The 23,668-nt window shown below is 49.8% G+C and overlaps 1 protein-coding gene across 6 annotated transcripts in view; it reads right to left on the bottom strand.

Moving 5' to 3' along the window:
- The window catches only part of herc1 (HECT and RLD domain containing E3 ubiquitin protein ligase family member 1), a 51,973-nt gene that overhangs the window by 4,646 nt on the left and 23,659 nt on the right, over nucleotides 1-23,668 (bottom strand). For 2 of the 6 annotated variants that reach the window (XM_047580349.1, XM_047580354.1), the window contains exons 27-69: nucleotides 22,963-23,178; nucleotides 22,768-22,888; nucleotides 22,206-22,443; nucleotides 21,290-21,462; nucleotides 20,720-20,875; nucleotides 20,532-20,638; nucleotides 20,335-20,445; nucleotides 20,080-20,250; nucleotides 19,203-19,442; nucleotides 19,029-19,112; nucleotides 18,404-18,957; nucleotides 17,096-17,738; nucleotides 16,518-16,791; nucleotides 16,002-16,212; nucleotides 15,737-15,903; nucleotides 15,527-15,643; nucleotides 14,785-15,028; nucleotides 14,483-14,604; nucleotides 13,709-13,935; nucleotides 12,342-12,610; nucleotides 11,829-11,881; nucleotides 11,554-11,754; nucleotides 10,548-10,722; nucleotides 10,019-10,286; nucleotides 9,534-9,747; nucleotides 8,627-8,889; nucleotides 8,286-8,413; nucleotides 7,805-7,941; nucleotides 7,512-7,712; nucleotides 7,260-7,390; nucleotides 6,668-6,879; nucleotides 5,901-6,021; nucleotides 5,430-5,576; nucleotides 5,178-5,279; nucleotides 4,918-5,091; nucleotides 3,809-4,108; nucleotides 3,648-3,713; nucleotides 3,454-3,579; nucleotides 2,344-2,482; nucleotides 963-1,144; nucleotides 725-880; nucleotides 220-342; nucleotides 35-137 (exon numbers count right to left, since the gene is read on the bottom strand). In XM_047580349.1, the coding sequence (XP_047436305.1) occupies nucleotides 35-137; nucleotides 220-342; nucleotides 725-880; nucleotides 963-1,144; nucleotides 2,344-2,482; nucleotides 3,454-3,579; nucleotides 3,648-3,713; nucleotides 3,809-4,108; nucleotides 4,918-5,091; nucleotides 5,178-5,279; nucleotides 5,430-5,576; nucleotides 5,901-6,021; nucleotides 6,668-6,879; nucleotides 7,260-7,390; nucleotides 7,512-7,712; nucleotides 7,805-7,941; nucleotides 8,286-8,413; nucleotides 8,627-8,889; nucleotides 9,534-9,747; nucleotides 10,019-10,286; nucleotides 10,548-10,722; nucleotides 11,554-11,754; nucleotides 11,829-11,881; nucleotides 12,342-12,610; nucleotides 13,709-13,935; nucleotides 14,483-14,604; nucleotides 14,785-15,028; nucleotides 15,527-15,643; nucleotides 15,737-15,903; nucleotides 16,002-16,212; nucleotides 16,518-16,791; nucleotides 17,096-17,738; nucleotides 18,404-18,957; nucleotides 19,029-19,112; nucleotides 19,203-19,442; nucleotides 20,080-20,250; nucleotides 20,335-20,445; nucleotides 20,532-20,638; nucleotides 20,720-20,875; nucleotides 21,290-21,462; nucleotides 22,206-22,443; nucleotides 22,768-22,888; nucleotides 22,963-23,178 (8,167 nt within the window). The remainder of the gene's footprint in view (nucleotides 1-34; nucleotides 138-219; nucleotides 343-724; nucleotides 881-962; nucleotides 1,145-2,343; nucleotides 2,483-3,453; nucleotides 3,580-3,647; nucleotides 3,714-3,808; nucleotides 4,109-4,917; nucleotides 5,092-5,177; nucleotides 5,280-5,429; nucleotides 5,577-5,900; nucleotides 6,022-6,667; nucleotides 6,880-7,259; nucleotides 7,391-7,511; nucleotides 7,713-7,804; nucleotides 7,942-8,285; nucleotides 8,414-8,626; nucleotides 8,890-9,533; nucleotides 9,748-10,018; nucleotides 10,287-10,547; nucleotides 10,723-11,553; nucleotides 11,755-11,828; nucleotides 11,882-12,341; nucleotides 12,611-13,708; nucleotides 13,936-14,482; nucleotides 14,605-14,784; nucleotides 15,029-15,526; nucleotides 15,644-15,736; nucleotides 15,904-16,001; nucleotides 16,213-16,517; nucleotides 16,792-17,095; nucleotides 17,739-18,403; nucleotides 18,958-19,028; nucleotides 19,113-19,202; nucleotides 19,443-20,079; nucleotides 20,251-20,334; nucleotides 20,446-20,531; nucleotides 20,639-20,719; nucleotides 20,876-21,289; nucleotides 21,463-22,205; nucleotides 22,444-22,767; nucleotides 22,889-22,962; nucleotides 23,179-23,668) is intronic. The other 4 variants (XM_047580350.1, XM_047580351.1, XM_047580353.1 and 1 more) reach the window with 4 other exon arrangements.

The following is a 23,668-nucleotide window of genomic DNA, read 5'->3' as shown; positions in this document are numbered from 1 at the left end:
TGTCCTATTTTAGTCCTCTAGTATTTTTTCTCACCTTGTCCAAATGTGAAAACCTTTCCGTCTTTGGTCAGAGCCACAGAGAACTGAGTCCCACAGGCCACTTTCTTGATGCCGATTCCACAGAGAACGTCCACTTTCTGAGGGATTTAAAACACATTCAGGTTACGATGAACTGTGAATGGACACGTGTCCATCAGGTGTCTCCTGTCCCGTCTGTACCTGGGGGGAGGACTTGGCCGTAGAGTTGCCCAGACCCAGTTTCCCATAGTCTCCATCACCGAAGGCCCAAACCATCATCCCATCAGCAGAGACGACCAGAGTGTGGTTCAGCCCACAGGCCACCTGAGGACAACACAGATAATTAATTAATCGTTATACAATTTAATTTATATTTAACCTCCTACTACCAGTGGATAATTATTATAAATATGTCTTTATTTCATTTCTAAGTTCATTCGTTTGCCTCCTATTCAGCCTCTATTGTTCAAAGTGAAGCAGGAAGTAGAAACAACTGGTAAAAAGACAGAGCGCTTCCTAGTGTCTGGGTGGAGTTATTACAGGTGTAGGATAGGCATCAGTATTCTGATAATTCTAATAGATTTAATCAATAGATGATACAACATGAGGTTTTAATGATCTGTGAGTAGTGCCCCATGTCCTCACACATCAAACTGTTTTATTTCTAGCCAGATAAACATGTCTATGTGAAGAACCTTCATCCTACCTGGCCAACCTGGTACCCCTCCAGAGCCGTGACCTTCTCTGGGAGCTTCTTGTTGGAGGTGTTGCCCAGACCCAGTCTGCCATAGTCCCCGTTACCAAAGGTGAACAGTTTCCCATCAGCTGTGACCACAGCTGAGTGTTTGAAGCCACAGGACATCTGGAGACGAGGGGGGGAGGAAGGGGGGGTTATGAACTGAGCAGCAGCATCCGAGGAACCAGGACTACAGAGACCCACTGACCTGCACCACCTCCTCGCCCTGGAGGGCTTCGATCTGCCGGGGTCTCCTCTGGCGATCACTGTTCCCGTGGCCCAGCTTCCCATAGTCACCGTCCCCCCAGCTGAAGACCTCGCCGCTCTCCGTCAGCGCCATGGAGTGACCATCACTACCACAGGACGTCACCAGCTGGGTCACCACGAAACCTGAGGACGCCAGGAGACAGGGTCAGGGACCAGGGACCAGGGACCAGGGTCAGTGATAAGGGACCAGGGTCAGTGACCAGTGACCAGGGACTAGGAACCAGGGACCAGGGTCAGGGTCAGCGACCAGGGACCAGGGACCAGGGACCAGGGTCAGGGTCAGGGACCAGGGACCAGGGACCAGGGGCCACGGACCAGGGACCAGGGACCAGGGTCAGTGACCAGGGACCAGGGAGGTCTCTAAACGCTGTGGTGGAAGTTGAACTGATCTCTAAGTGTCTGAGTGTCATCCAGTGAGTTAACAGGTTTGGGGTTAGGCCCCAGACCTTTAACATCTAGTCTGTGTTGATCCACATTCATCTTCAGTCATATTTTATTGTCCAGCGTGTTCAGGCTTCAGGAGGAGGTTGCACAGTAGGACAACATTTATCCACACAGAGAACTGAGAAACATTTAAATATTTACTAGTCTCATGATCTGGGAGCTTTTTTAATTAGCTTAGCCTCCTTAGCTCTATCGCTGCATGGATGGAAGTGAAGCTTCAACACGTCTGAGACCAAACGTTTGTCTAAAGTTTGTCTGGACTTCACCTCTAAAGATGCAACGACCTCTAAGGAGAAAACACCTGGAATTAGATTCAACATTATTATTATTATTATTATATGGGTTCATTTATTTCTTATTTATATTATTTTAATTAATATTCTGTTCAACACATCACAAAATACCCTAAAAATAAAAAGGCTCAGTTTTTGGATAATTGAGTTTAACGTCCAGTAGAAAACTAAGATTAAGATGTTTGTTATTGTCATTGTGGAGCATTAATTTAATTCAGACACAGCTGCTTTAAAATACTATAAATTCATATATATACAAGCTACCTCCCTCTTGTGTTTACTGTTTAGATTTTATTTCACTTCTACATCTATACTGATATTTTTACCGTCCTTCTGAGTGTAATTATTACTGTTTTTACACATTTCACTGAGCATGTGACAAACACTAAACCTACCCTCTGCCATCTTATCCCAGACACTAATTCATTAATTCACTTCAAATTAAAACAGAGGACACTGACTCTTTTCCATCTGTACCTAAACTTTGTAAACTATTAACAATAAAGTGAACAGTCAGTCTCTCTAGGAGCTGAGGACATTTCCTGGACCAGGGTCTGATCCGGTCTAGAGGACGTCTGCTGTCACCTTGCAGGGCGGAGATGACGGTGAGGACGTGGAGGTCGTCTGAGTTGCCCTGTCCCAGGCGTCCATAGCTGCCCTCCCCACAGGCCAACACCGTCCCGTTGGGCTGGATCACGAAGGTACAGTTCTGACCACACACCACCTGCAGCAGAGGACAGTTAAAGTCTGAGAGGACGGAGGACGACGTGTTCTCACACAAACAAAATGATTCTCACAGATTTATTGGAGTCTGATGTTTCTGTGGAATGATTCCCTTGTACTCGATGTTATTATAGAGCAACAACCAGGAACACATGTTCTCTGATATATGTTTTGTGTGTGTTCTTATTGTCTGCACCTTTAGGTGCAGGAGCTGCTGGAATGAAAACTAATGAACTAATTTCCCCCTGGGATTAATAAGTAATTCTGATTCTGGGCATCGCTGGAGACATTTCCATCTATTTGGGAAATTTCTCCATCTTCATCTTCGTGGCTGTTTGTGCATGAGGCACAAAGTCTCTGAACAAAGTGTGAAATTAAAAGTAATAATATTTCTAACAAGTCAACAGGACACGGAAGAAACGATTTACTACACTGTTCAGTCATTAACGTTAAAATAAACTGCTTTAAAAACTGAACTTCACATTTATTTTGCATAAATCTCATAAATGGAGCCTTTATATCGTGTTAGGGTCAAATTTGACCAGTTCACAAGTTAAATTTTCTTTACGGGGATGAAGCTACTTAACGAGATATTTTAACACAACAAAAGATTCTTTGGCATTTTAGTAAATTCTGAAAAACTCTAACAATAGAAAGTTTACATCTGTAGATGATAGAAAATGTTTTAGTTTAGTTTAGTTTAATTGACTGATAAATGTTTTTTTGATTATTTTGGTCTAAATTAAGTCATGAGCAGCTTTAACACTAATGTTGGGACATTTTCTTTGTGTGTGTTTTTTTTCTGTGACTTTAATCAAACTTGAATTTAAACCACAATCAGAATCACAGGAAGTGATATTTGGTGTTTTTGTAAAGTGTTGAAGTGGTTTAAGAGATTTATGCATTTTTTTGCAGAGTGAAGTAACACAGCGTCCGTCCATTCGTTAAACAGCTGTTGGTTTGTGTTGGTACCTGCTGAGCCTGGGAGAAGGACGGCGCCGTGGTCGGGACCAGGATGTTCCTGCCGGCCTCGGCCAGCTGTCCGTGGCGTCCCGCCCCCCACAGGAACACGTCACACTTCCCCCCCAGGTGCCAGTCCTGCAAACAAACATCATGGAGTCAAAGCGGAGCCGAGGGTCATCGGGGTCTGAGCTGGACTCACTCACCTCTGGTCTGGACGTGGCCCAGGACATGATCTGCTCGTCCATCCCCGCCCCCCATTTACTGTTGTCCTGCAGAAACAGGCAGAGACACCGGCCGCCAGGGTTTTATCCTCCGTCACATTCACTGTTAGTTTTCTGTTAGAGTCAAATAAAAAGTAACTCACCATGAGCAGCGTCATCTCCTCCTTGGCCACCGGCTCCAGGTCGGGGACGGAGAAGGACTCTGGGAAGGTGGCGCCCCGTGCGAGGGCCTCGGCCGCCTTCACCGTGGTAGAGAAGCAGTCTAGCCACGCCCACTCGCTGGCGCTCCAGACGGAGGTGCCGGACTCGGGGGGGCAGCGCCGCAGGTGAGGGGCCACCGGGGGGCGACACAGGAGCTGGTCCAGGTGGAGCCCCACGGCCAGGGAGGCCAGGCACTGCATGTAGGGGCTGTGGACCAGCTGCTCCCCACAGACCACATGAGGCTGGACAAGACACAGGTATCACCAGGTATCACCGGGTATCACCGGATATCACCGGATATTATCAGGTATCACCGGGTATCACCAGGTATCACCGGATATTATCAGGTATCACCGGGTATCACCGGATATCACCGGATATTATCAGGTATCACCGGGTATCACCGGGTATCACCGGATATCACCGGATATTATCAGGTATCACCAGGTATCACCAGGTATTATCAGGTATTATCAAGTATCACCAGTTATTATCAAGTATCACCAGTTATTATCAGGTATCACCAGGTATCATCAGGTATCACCGGGTATCATTAGTTATCACCATGTATCACCACGTATCACCAGGTATCACCGGGTATAATTAGTTATCACCAGGTATCATCAGGTATTATCAGTTATCACCAGGTATCATCAGGTATTATCAGGTATCATCAGTTATTATCAGGTATCATCAGGTATCACCAGGTATTATCAGGTATCATCAGTTATTATCAGGGTATCATCAGGTATTATCAGGTATCATCAGGTATTATCAGGTATCACCAGTTATTATCAGGTATCACCAGTTATTATCAGGTATCACCAGGTATCATCAGTTATTATCGGGTATCATCAGTTATTATCAGGTATCACCAGGTATTATCAGGTATCATCAGTTATTATCAGTTATCATCAGGTATCATCAGGTATCATCAGGTATCATCAGTCCCTCTTTCAAAGCAACATTATAAAACTCAGTCCTGGACTCTAGACCCTCTGCCGGCCTGTGTGAGATCCCTGTGGTGTGATGCCCCCTTACAGCGTCCTACCTTCTCGTAGGCGTACTGCTCCTGCAGCATGACGGGCAGCCTCTCCAGGAAGGCTCTCATGCAGGGCGCCATGTTGAGGCCGACCACGCCCTGCTTCTTCAGGGCCGTGCGGCACGTGGCCAGGACATGGTTGGACGCCATGAACTCTTTGGAACAGTTCACCACCAGGACGTCCTGGAAGGAGGAGGAGGAGGAGAGAGTGAACATGGGAGCTGATGGAGGAGGAAGAACTGAGGTGAGTCAGGTGAGACCTGGTTTACCTTGGACCTGTTGGAGCAGACGGCCACGCCCACATCTGGGATCCAGACGATGTTCTGTATCGCACCTGAACCAGCGACGACCGTCTGCATCACTGAGCCGTCCTGCAGGAAAACAACACACACACCTTCACAGTCTGTACGTTCTGCATAAAAATGACTCAAAACGTTATCAGACCAACACACGACACAGACGACGTCGTCTCGTTTCATCCATCAGTGACGAACTGAAGCTGAAGCTGGAGACTTTCTTACCCTCAGTGACCAGATGTTCATGAGGCCTCCCACTCCTCCAGAGGCCAGGGCCAGACCATCAGGACTGAACGCCAACGTCCTCACCGGCGTGATGTGACCTTTCAGCTGGAAGACGCACACGGCGCCATCCTCTGGCCAACGGGACGACTGCAACCACAGAGACAGAGTCAGAGCCTCAGATTAAAGGTAAATAGCTGGTTAATTATACTGTCGTTCTTTTTCAGACGATTATGGGTCAAGAAGCACAAAAACGAAATTACTTTCAAAATAACTAAATGGATTCAAATCAGAAAACAGATTTCACAACAGAAACGTGTTTAAGAAGCTTTGTTTCTTTGACATTAAAGCCAGTGAAAGTTTTCAGGTAGAAACAGAACCTGGACCTGGACACAACAGACCTGCTGCTACTACACCTACTGATCCTAAACAGCTGCATCCTGGGAAAGTTTGCCTCCAGATAATTTAAAGTACCGTGGTTCTAGGTTTGGTGTCTGTCTCCCACCATCCCTCTGAGACAGACGCAGAGGATTCTGGGAAGTCGGAGATTTCTTGAGGGACGGTCCAGACGGAGACGAGTCCGTTCTGACAGCAACTGAAATAAAACACAAAGAATCAGAAATGACCAGCAATTAATATCACTCCATCTATCACTCCATCATCTATCACTCCATCATCTATCACATCTATCACTCCATCATCTATCACATCTATCACATCTATCATTCCATCATCTATCACATCTATCCCTCCATCATCTATCCCTCCATCATCTATCACATCTATCACTCCATCATCTATCACATCTATCACATCTATCATTCCATCATCTATCACATCTATCCCTCCATCATCTATCCCTCCATCATCTATCACATCTATCACTCCATCATCTATCACTCCATCATCTATCACATCTATCACTCCATCATCTATCCCTCCAACATCTATCACATCTATCACTCCATCATCTATCACATCTATCACATCTATCATTCCATCATCTATCACATCTATCCCTCCATCATCTATCCCTCCATCATCTATCCCTCCATCATCTATCCCTCCATCATCTATCACATCTATCCCTCCTTCATCTAATCCTGATTAATCCTGGTGATGTTCAGACTTCGGTTTTGTGTGGACTGGTTGTTGGTAGAAGACGTTTCCTCTTTGTGTTCAGGTTTTTATGAGGACCAGAGTCTGGAGGTGAATCCACTAAGTAAAGGAGCTGAACGTACACGGCCAGCATGCTGAGGGGTCTGGGCCCCCGTCCTGCCGAGCTGCACCAGGCCACGCCGTTGACCAGCGACGGGTGTCGGAGGCTCTGCAGGCAGCGCCACCCGGAGTCAGGGTGGGAGTCAGGACTCGCCCACAGCTTCACCGTCTCCTCTTTGGCACAAGTCAGCAGGATGAGACCGGACGGACTCCACCTCATACTGGTGATGGACTCCTGCACCGGGGACATGGAGACACGGGGACATTAAAGACATCCTGCTTCAAACACATTAACAAGACGAGACAGGATGTTATTATGAACAATGTGTCTGTGACCGGATAAAGAACATTCAGCCTAATGTGACGTGGACCAGTAACACAACAGCATGATAATCTGAAGTAATGACTCTTTTTTTCCCATTTGTTTTAATCAAAGAAGAATTAAATGAAAACTCTTCATATAAACCAGTGTAACGTGGTCTCATGTGTGTCTGCTGTCTGGTCTCAGTGTTGTGAGGATAAATTAGAGATCGGAGTCGTTTTCTTTGATGAATTAAAGTCTAACTTGTGATGTTGTGCTTGGACACCTGAGGTCTAATGTGACTATGATCAGACCTTATGGGCATCGATCACAACCACGGCTCCTTTCTCCAGCGGCTCTTTGGATCCAATCAGTAGTTTCCCGTCAGCGTAGCCCACAGCAAACGGCCGGTCCTCTCTGAACCAGGCTACGTGCATCACGGCCACTAGGGGGCGACAAAAGGTCACACACACACACGAGTCAGTTTAAATCCTAACGATGTTTCTTCATCTGATCTCAGGTGGGACGGACGTTCTAGTCTCCTGACAGGATTCAGTAGTTCGTACCGTCCTTCCTGTAGCAGTGCTCCAGCTCGGTGCGGTGCATGGTGGAGGAATCCAGGACCTCGATGAGACCCAGAGACCCGTCCATACGTCCCACCAGCAGCATGTCCTTAGGCTCTCCACACCACAAGGACTCGGCCTCGTCCTCGGGCCACGACAGCGCCGACACCCAGTGAGGCTGAACGTCCAGGAGACCCTTCCCCCCTGGAGAGGACGAGGAAACGTTTACGTTTAATGGGTTTAAAATCTATTATTTTATGATCCAAACATTTTCTTTCTTTCTTTCTCTGGTTTACCGTTGACTTGCCAGATGTTGACCATCTTCTCCATGGCGGACGCCAGGTACTTTCCTGTGACGCTCCAGGCCAGAGGCGACAGACAAGGATCACTGGGAGAACCGAGACCAGACCCCCCCTCCTCTGAAGAACCATCACTGAGGACAAACAGAAACAGGAGCGTTACAGCAGCAGCAGCGCCACCATGTGGTCAGTAAAATACTGTATCAGCTGCTGCCTCTGATGGATCTCTACCTACCACTGGACCAGAACCAGGGACACATGGAAGGAAGGAAGGAAGGAAGGAAACTAATCTGCGTTTAAATAAAATATTTCCTTCCTGAGTTTGGTGACTAACCAATGGTTCTCAAACATCCTGGTGTTTTCTTCCTTCGTTTCACTCCAAGCTAACGAGAGCGCTAACGAACATGCTAACGAGTGTGCTAACTGCGAGCTAACGCACGGCTGAAGAGCTGAAGCACATGAAGGGCTGCAGCCTTACTCTTTGTTGAAGATGCAGGTCTGCTGGAGGCTGTACTGGTTCTTGGTGACGTTCCAGACTCGGACCGTCCCGTCGTTGCCGCTCGTGGCTAACAGGCCTTTCTTACTGCACCACCCACATGTGATGACCTGAGAACAGCAACCACAGTAAAACAGTAAATACAAAGACAGATGTAAGGTGAACATGAAACTATGCGGGAGGGCTGGGGTATATTCTGGGTATAATTCCTGACAGTATGAAATAAATAACACATAACCATGATAGGCTCAGAGTATGACGCCACCTAGAGACGGGGCTGAACAAACAGACGAGTTTGTGAAAAGGTGAGAATGAGTTCTGACCCTGCTCTGATGAGCCTCCAGCTTGATGAAGGAACACTTCCTCAGGTCGCCCGCCATGTCGGCGAAGGTCTGCGGCCGGCTGTGGTTGTTGTCCCGGTCGTGGGCGGCCAGCGTCCGGACCAGCTGCTGAGCCGCCCACTGGCGGTGCTGAGAGGACAGACGCGAGGACAGGCAGCAGGCGGCCAGGGCGTTGGCCAGCTCCAGGGGCCCTACAGCGGAGGGGTTATGGGAAGGGTGGGCATATAAATGCGCAATTAGACCTGCTTGACACGGAGGAACACAAGGCGACAAGGATGAGTGAAGAGTGAGGGAACAGAAACACAACAAAACAGACAAATGTGAAAATAATAACTGAAAGGTGGTGATGATGGGGTGTGGGGGGGCGCAGGCATCTGATTCCCCCTCAGTGCCATGAAAAGGTTTGAGAACCTCTGATCTTCCACTTCATTAATTACAGCCTCTGTATGTCCTCCTGTACATTCTTTAAGCTCATTTTCTCTTTTCATTTGGTGAAAGCTTGTGATTAATCTCTGCAAGACCTTTTCTTTTACTCATAATGTGCATGTATACAAAATGGAAACATGCAAAAAAAAAACGTTAATATATTTTTCTTACATACTGTGCATTTAAAATGTTTGTTTTGTTGGTGCATTTATCTCTTTTTGTGTGTTTGTTGCATCTGGTCCAGGGCGTCATAGCACATGAGAACTTATTCTCAACCGACTCACCCGTATAAATAAAGGTAAATGAAATGCTAACACTTCATATATTGCACTGTGATACACAATGAGACTAAAAATGTGGTCTGAATGGAAGTCAATGGGGTAGAAAGTTGGCCACTACATAAAAATACCAATTTGAGGAGAACATTGGGGCCAGTGATGAATGACGGGTGAGAAACACCCACCTCTCTTCTCCAGGTCGGCCTTGTCGTACGCCGGTCGGAGTCGAGCTCCTTTGTCGGCGAGCAGCGCCACCAGAGCCTGAGTCACCACGAAGTTCGGAGACGTGATGAGTTTGTTCTCCTCGGCCACACCGCGCAGGAAACTGGGCAGGAACTTCCTCTGGATCGGGTCGTCCACCGTGGTCAGGTTCATGCCGGTGGCTGCAGAGATCAGGTTCTAGAGGAGGAGGAGGAAGAGGAGGAGGAGGAGGAGGAGGAGACATGAGTGTTGACAGACTAGAACTGATCCGATCCAGGCGACTGACACATGTTAACCAGAAGAAAACACTGTCCACAGTGTTGGTTCCTCCATCATGAGGACGGGGTCTCGGAGCATCAGGTCACCTGAGACCAACTATCACCATTTCTAACAGGCTGCGCTAATGTAGCATGAAAGTAGCTCAGATTCGAGGAAGGAGCAGGAGCAGGTTCTGAGTTGGACCGTGTACCTGAGTGCAGAGCTGGACCAGCAGCTTGGCGGCGTTGGGGCTGTTGGAGGCCAGGCAGCCCACGGCCGTGCTGAGGTAGGCCAGGCAGGAGATGGGTTTGCTGGCCTTGGCGGCTCCGCGGGGCCTCTCGGCGTGGCCTGAGCCCGTCGTGGGGCTGGTGGAGAGGCCGGCTCGGCCCGCCGCCGCCAGGCACATGAGCCGGACCAGAGTCCTGATGTCGGTCAGACCCAGAGACTCCAGACCGGCCGCGAGGCTGCAGCTGGATCCGCTGCGAGGAGGCAACAGGACAAACATTACTACTGCTGATAAAAGAACAAGAGTTAAACCCTGTGTCCAAGAAAACCTGATGGATCTGCACGGGTCTAATCTGGCTCAAACACCAATTCAAAGTGTGAAAATCACATAGAAAACTGAACTTTTTTAATGGAAATAACTTCTGACTGTAACAGTGGAAACTGGGCTTCCTCCACAGCCCTGATATAAATCCGCTGTGTGTCGCATCGTGTCGCGTCGTGTCGTGTCGTCCTACCTGACTGACAGCAGGGACAGGGCCCTCATCACCATGGTCCGGGCCAGAAGAACCTGTGCCGCCGCCGTCACCCTCCTCAGAGCCATCACCCGGTCGTGGGGGTTCTGCAGAGCGGCCGCCTGCTCCCCCAGCGTCACCCGTCCAGACGAACTCTTGTCCACCGACGTCTGACAGCCTGAAGACAGAGACACACGTCACCTCCTGCTTGTTCCCTCCCCGACCTGAGTCGAGTCTTTGCTCATCTTTACCCAAACTGTTAGTTGGGTAAAGACGCTGCCACTCGGTCGTTTCTCTGTACGTTTCTAAATAATCTTTTGAGAACTAGAATGAAGCAGTAGCGTGAACTGAACCAACATCCTCTTTTGATTATCGTTTTCTCTTGTTCTCCAACGTTAACCCATTTAAAAAAAAACTCTTTACAGTAACGTAACTCTGTCAGTTCAGTATCAACATTCACTTAGCATCATCATGATTAAGTGTTTGCTGCAAACATACACATATCAACTATCAGGGTCCCACAGCGTTCCCTCCTTGTCCACCTGTTTTATAGTCTCAAGTCATATGTTCATTCGTTTTTTGTCCCTTTGTCTTGAGAGAACCAGAGAAAATCTTTATATTGTTTGAGGAACAATTGTTTCCACCCATATGGGGGTGGGCGTGGCCTTATCAGTGATGTAAGGTTACTTTCATGGCGGTCGTGTAGTGGGCGGAGCTAAAGCAGCCTGGACGCTAAGACACGCCCACCCAACTCTCCACCTGTCACTCAAAGCGGGAACATGTGAATATTTTTAATAATGCTTTAAAGTTGGTCTTTTTAACTCGGGGTCTACGGGGATCTGCTCCCCTTTGGAGCCACTAGTGGCCACTTAAGGAACTGCAGTTTTTTGCACATGGGCTTCTCTGTATCTGTGTGACCTGGACGTTAACGTCTGGTTAAAACAGGCTTCGATAGAAGGACAGTCACTGGTGAGTCTTCAGCGTCTTTGAGGTGAATGATAAACCTCACCTATCTGCAGCAGCGTCTCCTCCATACTGTTGGCAGCCGTCACCATGGCGACGGAGGCGCCCAGCGGGTCGCTGTCGGGGAACTGGACGGCCTCCGGGACGATCCTTCGCTCGCTGAGACCCAACGGACCGGCTAACAGCTCAAACTCCTCCTCCCCTGTCAGCTTCTCGTCTTCGTCCACGTCCAGCATGTCCCAGTCCTCTGCAGGAGGACAAACACCAGTCAGAACCAAAGACGCTGACACACAAAAAACGTGTCTCAGAGCCGAGGTTTACCTTCGTAGACGCTGTCCTGCTTCCCCAGGAGATCAGGGGCCTGACCCTTGTACCTGAAAAAAGACAGACATGAAGACAGAACTTCAAACATGGCCGACGCAGACTGGAGGCCTGAACAACGTTCATCTGCTCCAGCAAAGAGGGGCGGGGCTTAATGTGATGATGGACGGAGGCGTAACTGTGGTCATAGATGTCATCGTTGCTAAGGACGGGTCCTGATACCGGTACCATGATGCTAATAGTGCTAATGCTAACAGTGCTAATGCTAATGGCAGTAACCAGACATTTAGGTTCCAGTCAACTTTTAATTAGCTTAGCTCCCTTAGCTCTAGATTGTGCAACCTGCAACAAGGGAGGTAACACCTGGAGTCAGAACATCTGACCACACAGCATTTTATTGAAAGACCAGAGATGTCTTTGATGCCTGACACACCGCTGGTTTTCTTAGGAACATTATGACGGTTTATTTGGAGGAAGAAGTGGCTTCAGTGACTGAATCCTTTACGTTCTTACCTCTCCACCACAGGAACCTTGGCCTTGCTCTTGATGGCCAGGTATTTCTCTCTGCAGCTTCCACACAGCAGGTAGTAGGGGTTCCCACTCCCACACTCGCCCCCGAACCAGCCGTCCACGTAGGACCCGTTGCTACGGTAACCCTGGCGGTTGGCGCTGCGCCCGCATCCCGGGTGACTCTTCTTCATGTGCTGGTTGAAGTTGGCCACGTTGGCCTCACACAGCTCACACACCACCACCTCATCCCGGTCGTCGGCCTCACACACATGCTGCTCAGTCAGGGAGAAATAAAAAGAAGAAGAAGAATAAAAACTCCAGAACAGACAGAAGAACCTGGGATGAAACATGAGTCAATGAGAAGGATGTCCTGATCCACACCCAAGACTTTCAGTCACCCGAGTCTTCTTCTTCTTCTTCTGGGATATTCGGCAGCTTTAACTCCAGCCAACCGTCATCACAACAGAAGAAGAAGTTTTCATGCCACAGCAACGTGCTTCTAGTTTAAACCGAGTTTACCTAATTATTTTAAAAATGAGATCAGGACGTCCCTGGGTCTAATAAACTCCAAGTAAACACCAGTAAGGATGGTTAGTTGTTTCCTTTCATGCCGGTTAGATCCCTCCAGGAGAATGTGTCTGAACAGGTGAGGATGTGTCATGATGTGTAAATCTGTTATTAACCCTCTGGAGTTCAGAGTCTAGTGGTGCTGGAGTCTGACTCTACTTCCCGTTAAAAAACGTTCACCTTGTTCCTGGTTTGGTTTCATTCTCAACCTCATGTGTCACTTTACACTTATTTTTCCATTCTGACAAACTGTTTTAACACGTTGGAGCTAAAACCATCAGATCCAGGAGGAACAAGTTAGAAAACCACAAACATGTTGAACCAACCATTTCTAGAACTTAGAATGTAAATCTAACCTGGACATTTCTAAAGCTGATCAACACATTTAAACCATGTGTTGCTGGCTAGCTCTCTCCTCTTGCTAGCTCTCTCCTCTTGCTAGCTCTCTCCTCTTGCTAGCTCTCTCCTCCTGCTAGCTCTCTCCTCCTGCTAGCTCTCTCCTCCTGCTAGCTCTCTCCTCCTGTTAGCGTTTTCCTTCGTGAACCAAACATGACGACAATATTCAGGAAGAAGCCTCAGTTATTTAGAACCAGTCTAGTTTTACTTGGTCTAGAAACACTAGTTGAAAGCTGATCTATAGGTTAAGTTTCTACTGAAGTTGAATCAGAGACCGTTTGGACTCCAGAGGGTTAAATGTTTGCTAGCGTGCACATATGGATCTACTGGGGGTGGGGGTGATGCAGGGCAGCTACAGAGGGGGTGGAGATGGCAGCTCTCTGGCTGCAGCATAAAGTCACACACACCCATGTTGGCCAGTCCAGTACCTCCGGGATCCACATTCCCAGAATGTCGGTGTCGCTGGCCAGGTCCTGGCCGAACATGGCCTCCATGGTCTCCTCGTCCAGGTCCATCTCCAGCTCCTCGTCCAGGTTGAAGTCGTACAGGGCGCCGGGGTCCTGCTGCTGCTGGAGGGAGGACACCTCCCGGCGGGTCTGGCTGTGGTGGGCCTGCACCGAGCGGTACAGACCAGCTGGGACCGAGACAGGGGGGTAAGGTGAGCTTCAGAGCAGGACTGTACGTTAACAATCCATGAGAATTTACCATCTCATCATAAACACTAGATGATAACGTAGCCGTATCTCAGCTGTAATAATCTGATGTTTAGAGCAGAATAACCTGGATCTAAACACGCTCCTCATCATTAACATGAACTGGCTCAGATATCAGGAGGTGGAACAAACTAATGTCAACACATTTATTCACCACCTGATCAACAACCACAAGGAGAACGACCAGTAAACGAGTCAGGAGGAAGCAGCCACATCCTCCAGGAAATAAAAACACAAAGGCTCAACAGGTTCAGTATGAGAAGCACTAGTTAAACCTGGAGTTAAGTTCACTGTGTTAACTGCTCAGTATCATCTTAGGACAGAATGCAGAGACAGACTGAGTCAGAATTAGAATCATTTCTATCATGATTTTTAAGCTCTTTAAACAAATATCATTTTAGCCCATATCATCCTCCCTTAAACCGTGTGTGTGTGGATTTTTATTATTATTCTTATTCTTATTCTCACCAGCGCGGGCCAACAGTGTCCGAGCTGCCAGGTCAAAGCGGTGCTTCCTCCCCACGGCAGAGCGTCCTCGGAGGGGGGCCCCGTTGGAGGACGCCGCACTGTCCTGCTCCAGACCCTCAGGACTACAGACAACATGGCCTTAGATCCACTTTACACGTTAACATTCAACAATGTATTAGTGCATTAGGATCATCTGTGATGCTACTGAGGAAAATAAACAGGTCCAAACACAACCACGAGGCTACGAGAAGCTTCTATTACCTACGAGGCTTCACGTCACACATCAACACTCAGTCGCGTACCTCTCGCTGAAGCCCTCCTCCATCTCGGCAGCGTCGGCGCTGGCTATGTCTCCAGGTGAACACAGGTACGAGCTCCTGTCCAGAGACTTTCCTCCAGCCGAGGCCGTGGCGCCAGGACAGGACGAGTCGGAGCCGTCGCCTCCTCTGGAGTGAGACTCGTCGTGTTCGTCGTCGGTTCCTGGGTGTTCGATCATCCACATGGCCAGCACTGTGATGTTCTGAGCGTCCGCCTCCCCTCGAGCCCCTGGAGGGAACATATCCCACGGTTAGAGTCGACTCAAACAATCTGAGGACCCGCTGTGGGTCAGACATCACCCCCCCACCCTGAACCCTGAACCCTACGTCTGAGTTCCATAATGTTCATTCACACAGGATAAATAAACTAAATGTGTCGACCATCGTTGTGTCTCTGCTGCAGGTTTACACTAACAGCTTTAGTTAGTTTAGATAATAAAAATATATATTTGATCCTGTTGAAGAAATGACCTGAAAGGACATTTATGGTGTAAGTTTTACTTTATAAATTACAGACATGGATGAGGAAGGTCACAGTGGACGTCCTGAATCTGCATATTTCAGTTTCAAACTATTTCCTTCAGTTATGAACGTTCTCCTTTGGCAGTTTTGACGCTAACCATCCAAGAACAGATCCAGAGTCATGTGACCCTCAGATGTTCCTGCTCCACCCCCCCACCATCGCTTAGACCTGGGTGCAGACCTGGATGTGTGGGTGGATACTGACCCGTGGCCTCCAGAGCTTTGGTGATCTGTCGTAGGGAGAAGCCCATCTCCAGCAGAGGCACAGCGATGGCAGGAGGAGGTGGAGACGTGGACAGTCTGCTGCTGGGGTCTGACAGAGCTGCAGCAAACAGCAGTGACATCATTAAAACATTGACATGGGGGGGGGGGTTACATCTTACATGTTCCTCTCTAACATCGGGGGCATACGTACAGGTTCCCGTCCGGTTCTGGGGTCTGGTGGGCTGAGAGTCTGGGGAGGTGAGACTCTGCCTCCGGCCGACTTCGTCTGAAGGAGACGTGGGCAGAGACGACACCGGGGGGGTCTGGGCTCGGCGGGTCGGTACCAGGGTGGTGGTGGGGTAGCTGGAGAACATTTGCCTGTCGCCACACACAGAGGAGGAGGGTTAGAAAAGGCTCCGTGGTAACGAGGAGGCGTCTGGTTGCTGAGGAGCAGGGAGGAGGAGGTGGGTTCTGACCTGAGGAGGCTGAGAGGCATCACCCCCGGAGACTCGGAGGCGGGGACGGTCTCGGTGTCGGTGACGGGCGTCGTGGCCGTGGTGGTGTCCTCCAGGGAGGAGCTCATGAAGGAGGTGGTGCTGGAGGCCGAGGGGCTGGTGGTGACGGGGGTCTGAGCCAGCTGTTCACCCTCGGGGGCTTCACCCTCCCCTTCTGGTTCACTCCTCACCCCTGAGGGACACGAGGACACGAGGACACGAAGACACAAACCATGAACACATACAACTAGTTTTATTGGTTCTAGAGTCGATCCTCATGATTCTACATCAGCTATGAACCACATGGAGACGGGACTCATAGAATCTGAACCCTGTGACTACATCTAGGGGCTACTGTTAGCTTAGCATTGGTGTGTAGCATGTAGCCTTGGTGCCTGTTAGCTTAGCATTGATGTGTAGCATGCAGCCTTGGTGCCTGTTAGCTTAGCATTGATATGTTGTTATTCTTTTTGAATATCTAACGTCTTCAGTCCTCACCAGTCTTGGTCTTCCCTGTGCTGGGCTCCTCCAGAAGCCCGTTCACCACCAGCTTGTAGATCATGGCCTGGGCCCTCTCCAGGTCTGCCAGGCCCAGGGCCCGTTTGATGGGGGAGCGCATCACCGCCCTCTTCACCATGTGGCGCATGAGGACCTGCAGCGCCGCCCTCATCTCCACCTCCTCCTGGCAAACCGGGGAGGAGGCCGTTGTGCTCCCGCTGCTGCCGGCGTTCAGGTCGGCGTTGTGTCCGCTGGCCGCTGCCTCTGGCAACACCTGACGTCACAGGACAGAACCGGACGGAGGGGGTTCAGACTCTGTTTGCTCTAATTCTCTGGACTGAAACAAAACCTCCACCTCTAAACTCACACAGTTACATTTAAATCGATTTACAGTAACAGCTTTAGTCCAGGAGGCTCCAATGTTTTTCAGACCCCCCTACCTACCTCGGCCTAGTGCTGTTTATAAATATACATTATCATCATCATTCAATATTAAGCTCTAAAAATAATACAGGTTCAAATTTCAAATGTGCAAAAAGAGGTAAAAACGTGTGTGGCCTGGTCCTTGTTGTTCTGACCTTCGGGATGAGGAGCAGCTCGGCGTACTTGCTGCAGCTCAGCAGGGCGCTGAGGGTCTTCATGGCGCCCAGGTAGAGGTAGGACAGCTGCACGGCGTGGATCTCGGACTGCGTGGCGATGGAGGAAGGCGAAGGCTCGTGGCTGCGTGATCCGTGCTCGTGGCCTTTCTTCCTGCTCCCGTCGGGGGGAGCGTGAGGAGCTGAGGCGAAGAGGGCCTCGTTCCCGGCGCCCATGCCTCCGGCCACGGAGGAGATCTCGCTCTCTGACTTGGAGTTGGGGGCCGCGTGAGCTTTCACCTCCTCCAGGCTGTGGGAGACGCGCAGGTCGGAGGTGGAGGTGGTCGACGCCGCTCCGGCCGAGGCTCCCGCGTCTCTTTGTTCGCCGCGGTGGTGTCCTTCGGCGTCCGCCTTCTCCTCGGCGGCGCTGGGCTCGTGGCCGGTGGAGGCGGCGTTGCGGTGCTTCTTCTCGTGGCGTCTCACGCTGAGCTTGGCGCCCGTCTCCTCGTGGATGCTGGTGAGGTAGGTGAGGTCGAACAGCAGCGAGGCGGTGAGGCCGCGGAGTCGCGCCACGTCGAAGGGCAGCGGCTCGCAGGGCTCCAGGTTGTACAGGGGGGTGTCACTAGGCGACCAGAAAGTTGGGAAGCTTTAATAGGACGGAGTGAAGAGTGGAAAGGGAAAGGAAACACAAAGTAAGGGAAAGGGCAGGAGAGAAAGAGCACGGCATGCAAGAAGAAAAAACAAGAGATGGGACGTCTGGACACGATGCAAACGAGACGAACCAGAGCGAAGGAAAAGATCACATTAAATATTAAAACACACTAAAGAAAGACATCTGGACTGAAACAGAGAGCAGACATCTTGTCCTGAGCACAACATTAATATTCTGATGGATTCTATAATGTGCACAGTGGTAGAATTTGATCGTGTCCTCTTTCTCCAATGAACAGCTCTACTTCAGTCTCCAGGTGTGAACGGGGTCAGATCTGGGTTAAATGCATCATCTAGTAACGTAGAACAGGACTCATGGTCACCAACAACCTGACGTATTAATACTCTCTGTCTAAATAATAAATAAAGATCTTAGGACAGATGTTCAGAGGTTTCTGTCTACGTGCAGTTGAACTTTCTTTAGAGTTTTTAAACCTTCACAGACGACACAGAACAACGACAGAAACCATTCGTGTCCATGTTGTGGTGTTGGTCCTGGACCAGTGACCAGAGCGTCGTGTAACGAGCTGCTGAGGTGGTGACAAGCGTTCAGAGCCTCAGCAAACACAAACAGAGCAGAACAGAGTTTGAGTCCCGTACCTGATGGTGATCTCGGCCTCGTCCCACTGCACCTTGGCGGACGTGCTGCCCTCTTTGACCACGCCCAGCAGGGTGGCGTGCCTCCCGGTCTGCTTGTGCACGCATCTGCCGCCGACACGGAGGCCGGCGTCCGCCCCCCCGATGACGGCCAGGACCGGCCAGACGTCGGTGCAGAGCGTCCTGAGGTGGAGCTCCGACAGCTCCCCGAGGCCGTGCTGGCGTCCGTGGCGACCGCGTTCCTCCTCCATCTTGGCCGGCATCTCTTGGTTCTGGTTCTCGTGCTCCTCGCGGCTCTGCACCGAGCGACTCTTTTTCAGCCGCTGACCGCCGCCGTTACCGGACGCTCCGGACGGGTCTCTGAAGCAAGGCTTGATCTTGTGGAGCCGCTCAATCATGGTCTTGTTGATGCGGTGGGTCCAGTGGTCGGTGCGGTGCAGGATGCGGATCAGCTGCGTGGTGGCCTCGGCCAGCACCGTGGCCATGGGGCTGCAGACCGGATCTCCAGGGAGCAGGTCTCGGGGCGTTCCCCTCATCTGCATGTCACAGATTTTAACCTGGAAACACATTTTGACACATTACGACCTGTTGGAGTTGACTTGTTTTCTCTGGAGAACGGACCGGTTACCTTCTCTCCTGGGTTGCTGCTGTAGAACATGACGCAGGGGTAGAGCTCTGTGGCGTCCACGTCCTCGAAGGCTAATTTAGGTTCCTGTTAGACACACGGTTCATAAGCTCATTATACATTCATACGCCTTTTAAACTTCACGAATACCTGGTGATGAACCCTGAGAAGCCTCACCTCTCCGTTCTTGCCAAACGAGATGGTTCTGGCCTCCATGTCCAGGACGCAGGTGATGAAGTCTCCCTGCGTGAAGCTGCTCAGGGTCAGGGTCTGTTCTCCGTTGTGGTAGAGGTTCCCGCTGTAGGCCCGGTACAGCCACATGTCCGACGTGGTGCGGTGGTTGAAGTCGTGCACGGGCCAGCGAGAGACGCCGACGCAGGTTCCCTCGTTGCCTCTATTCTCCTTCACGATGTAAAACTATCACACGAAGGAAACAGACGACAACAACACGTTTAAACACTGTAGAGTTCAGACCGGGGATGATCCCAGATCAAGGTTTTATCCCCCTGATCTGGTGTTAAATGTCCTAGAGCTGGTCTCCTGTAGATTCCTGGAGTCTGTCCTTGTCTGCTACAGTCGACTGGATCCAGTGAATGTTTCTTCCAGTCAGAGTTAATGTGGAGGCCGGAGCTCCTACTTTGTGTTCTCTACTCCAGAAATGTTCTGCCATGAACTCTCTAACTCTCTCTGGAAGATCTGTCTCCAGGGAACTTTTCTCTACTTTTAAATGTTGTTGTTGTTTGTCTGCAGCCTTTGACTGAGTGACTCCATGGATTGTGTTTAGATGATCTCCAATCACACATCCACACTAGAGACGAACGCCTCAATCACTGCGTTTACACAGGAGACATGAATGGACACATGGTTCTGGTTCTTTTTGGCTGCTTTAACTCCAGTCCACCGCCATTAAAACAGAAGATTGTGGCGCTACAGGGACGTGGTTTTGGTAAAGAAAACCCAAACCTGAACTAAATAACTAGAGAAGATGATTCTTGGCTGAGGGCAGATACCGGTGTGGACGTCCCTAGTAAAGACACACTCAGTCCCACGGTACCTTCCACTGGTAGCATCCGGAGGAGATCCCCGTGGAGGCCAAGCCGTAGCCTTTGCCCCCGCTGCCGTGGGTCAGGCCCTGGCCGTTTTCCACCACGCAGCACTGGGCCTTCTCCGGGTCGAAGGACACCTCCTGAATGGGGAGGTTCTCGTCCTCCTCCTCGGCTTCTCCCTGCAGGTCACACAAACTCTCAGTCACTCAAACATACGAGAACAATCACGTATCAGGTCGTGTAACTGGCTGGAGGTTCCTCACCTGCAGTTTGAGCTCCTGCACTTTCTCCTTGATCTGGATGGAATGTTTGGCCTGAGCGATGGGAGCCTCCCACATGCAGTCAGACAGCAGCGAGAAGAGCCTCTCCACCACCTACAAGACAACCAGTCCATCACCAGCCTGTACGTCCACTCTGGGACGGGACAAACTGGGACAAACCTGGACCAACTGGACCCTACCTGAGTCATCTGGTCGTCCTCCATGTTGGCCTCACAGGCCGGCAGCACAGCCTCCAACACATGGAGCGCTAAGAGCCGAGTCCTGAGGTTCCCCACCAGAGGGACGCCTGGAAGGAGAGACGCCGTTAACGTCCAAGTTTGGCTTCGATGGATCAGTTTTCCTGCGTCTGTACATGAACCCGTCGTACCTGAGCAGCACTTCTGCGCTGCGATGTTCAGCAGCACCTCGGTCCATTTAGGGGAGGCCATCTTGGACTGGATGGCCTTGGAGGACACCACCCTCCTCAGGAAGACCAGGAAGTCCCCGAGGTGCAGCTCTGCAGTGTGCTGCTTACGGATCAACGCTGGAAAACAAGACAATATCCACATTATTACAAGATCTCTGCAGCTCAAAGCTTCTGATCATCACACACATCCCTCCAGTTTATCACCTTCAGTATTTAGACTCATTCATTCATTTGTTTTTAGAGATGAACTCCAATAAAACTTGTCATCTGCCCCCTGGTGGATCTACCCAGGCTCCTCCATGGACTTACATTATGAATATACAAAATTAAAAAATGCTTTAATTTATTATATATTAGTGGACTTATATTATGTTTTCTATGTCCAATATGTCCAGAGGTATTACTAATAGAAACCAAAAGAAATGTTTGACATGTTCCAGATACGAGACACTGGATGTTCAGTAAATGAATCAAACATGATATATTTAAAGGTCCTATCAGCATTATTTCAGAAGTCATGTTCTTCTTCACCTCTGAAGTCTTTCTTCTCCGAGTCGGCGCTGTCCTCGTATTTTGTGTCCTCCTGCTCTTTCCCTGGAGACAGGAGACTGACTCCGGCCTGAGACAGCAGGTTCTTCAGCTGACTGCAGAGCAGGTCCAGCAGAGACTGGACCACCTTCGGGCTCAGCTTGTCTGCGTACGTCCTGTAAACCCAGAGAGACACAGCGGTTGGTTTAGTTTGGTTCTTTAAAGAGGACACGAAACAGGACAGACACGTTTAAAACATGGTAGAAATCAGCTGTTCTGAAGCTTTTTAAATGTGATCATGAGAGTATTTCCATCTTCAGATGTGTTATTTGTTTTGGTTGCTACTCAACAAAGGCCTCAGTGACGAGTAGCTCCTCCATCCTTTAACACATTCTACCTGTCGATCAGGTGATGAACCAACACACTGGTTCAGTTCATTCATTTCCTGCTCTAAATGTTTGGTTTCTTTTTTTTTTTTGAATTTTGAAGTTTTACTTAGAACCTTGTTCAGAGCGTACAGGTTCTTCTTGTGAGCGCAGCTCAGCCAAAGGTGGAGAACAGGTGGAGAACAGGTGGAGAACAGATGGAGAACAGGTGGAGAACAGGTGGAGAACAGGTGGAGAACAGGTGGAGGTGTCAGCAGTAACAGTTTAACAGAGAAACATAAATGGATTCAGAGTTAAAACTTCTGTAAATCTACATTTAGTGTCTCTTTAAAGACAGGTTTACGTTCAGTGAACATTCTTAATATGTTTAATATTATTACATCTCAAGGTTCAGCACCTTAAAGCCCAGTTACACCTGGTCCATCTGTTCAGCTCAACACTTTTTTATTTTATTATTTATCTTTTACACCCTGAAGTCTTTGCTCCTGTCATTTTTAAGGTTAATAATAATAATAATGAAAGGTTTTTCTGACCCGGTGCTGATGGCCAGGATCTGCAGCAGCCGTGTGGACGCCACCTTCAGGGCCGTGCTGAGCTGGGACACCCCGGGTTTCTGCAGCAGCTGGAGGGGCTGCCCCAGCATGGTCTCTGTGCCACAGAGCTGGGACAGGACGTTCAGGAGCCCACTGGAGATGGCCAGGGACACGTCCACCGGCTGGTAGCGGACACTCAGGGCGAACACGGTCACCAGCAGGAGGCGCTGCTGAGCTTCTGTAGAGGAAAACACAAGGGGGGAGGGGGGCTGGATCAGAGCTTTCATTCACATCCATCATGTCCTGAGTTGATTCTAGTTCACATTAGTTTCTAGTTTAGTTTAGTTCTCAGGTCCAGGTCCAGAATCTTTATAAAGGCTCATCACTAATGACCAGACGTCACCAGTGTCCACCCCTGGACTCTAGAGACCAGATCAGTGTCCACCCCTGGACCAGAGACCAGACTAGAGACCAGACTAGAGACCAGACTAGAGACCAGACGGGTGTCCACCCCTGGACTAGAGACCGGATCAGTGTTGGTGTTTCCAGGTGACTCTGGTACCTATGTGGTGCTTGTTGGCCTGCAGGGCTCTCTCCAGGGTGACAGACAGCTGCTGGTAGATCTTGTGGACCGCGGTCTGGATTTCCATCTGCAGGCTCCTCTTAGCTGCTTTCACTCCGTCCTGTGAAGGAGTTAAAGACGTTTAAAGAGGTTTTATCCTCCAGCTTGTGTCACCGTATGAAACCAGCCTGGTACCTGGTAGTGATGCAGCTGAACGCTCTCTCTCTTCAGGCCTCCGGTTCCCACGGTGCCGAGGCCGAAACATCCGGCCAGGAACTGGAGCCTGACGGAGGTGAGGAGGGAGGAGGACTGGAAGGCGGCGCTGGACCGGTCTGATCCCCCTGGCTGGCTCCCCTTCTCCTCCATACCAGAGATCAACACCACGATCTGGTGGAGGGCTTCCAGCCTCAGCTGCAGAAACAGCAACGCACGGTTTAAACGTGGCTTTAACCCTCCAGGTCTGACACTGACAACAGGAATAAATCTATATGATTTGATCCCTGTCATCTGCCCCCTGGTGGATTTCTCTGAGCTCTACAGTCAGCAGCTTTTGGCAGCTGTTTCCAAAATGGAGGCGTTTCACAGGCTCACAGACAGTTTCTGTCTGGAGAAAGTTTATTTTTTTATTATTTTAATATGAATATGAATAACGTGAATAGCACGTCACTGCCCGTAATTCGCTATGATTGGTCGGTCAGGTTGACGACGTGATACGTCTGGTGCTTCGGTGCATCAGCATAGAAATGCAATTTATAGAATGTGCCCTAGACAACCACGATCTCTGCAGTTTGACAGATCGTCTTCACGTTGTAATCGCTCACGATTTAATATCGTCATATCGCCCACCCCTACATGGAACTACATGGCTACATGCTACATAGCAATGCTAAGCTAACAGCCA

The sequence above is a fragment of the Mugil cephalus genome, chromosome 3, assembly GCF_022458985.1.
Source record: "Mugil cephalus isolate CIBA_MC_2020 chromosome 3, CIBA_Mcephalus_1.1, whole genome shotgun sequence".
Classification (NCBI taxonomy): Eukaryota; Metazoa; Chordata; class Actinopteri; order Mugiliformes; family Mugilidae; genus Mugil; species Mugil cephalus.
Note: the sequence above shows the minus strand (reverse complement) of the source record. Positions and strands in the feature narration are given on the sequence as shown.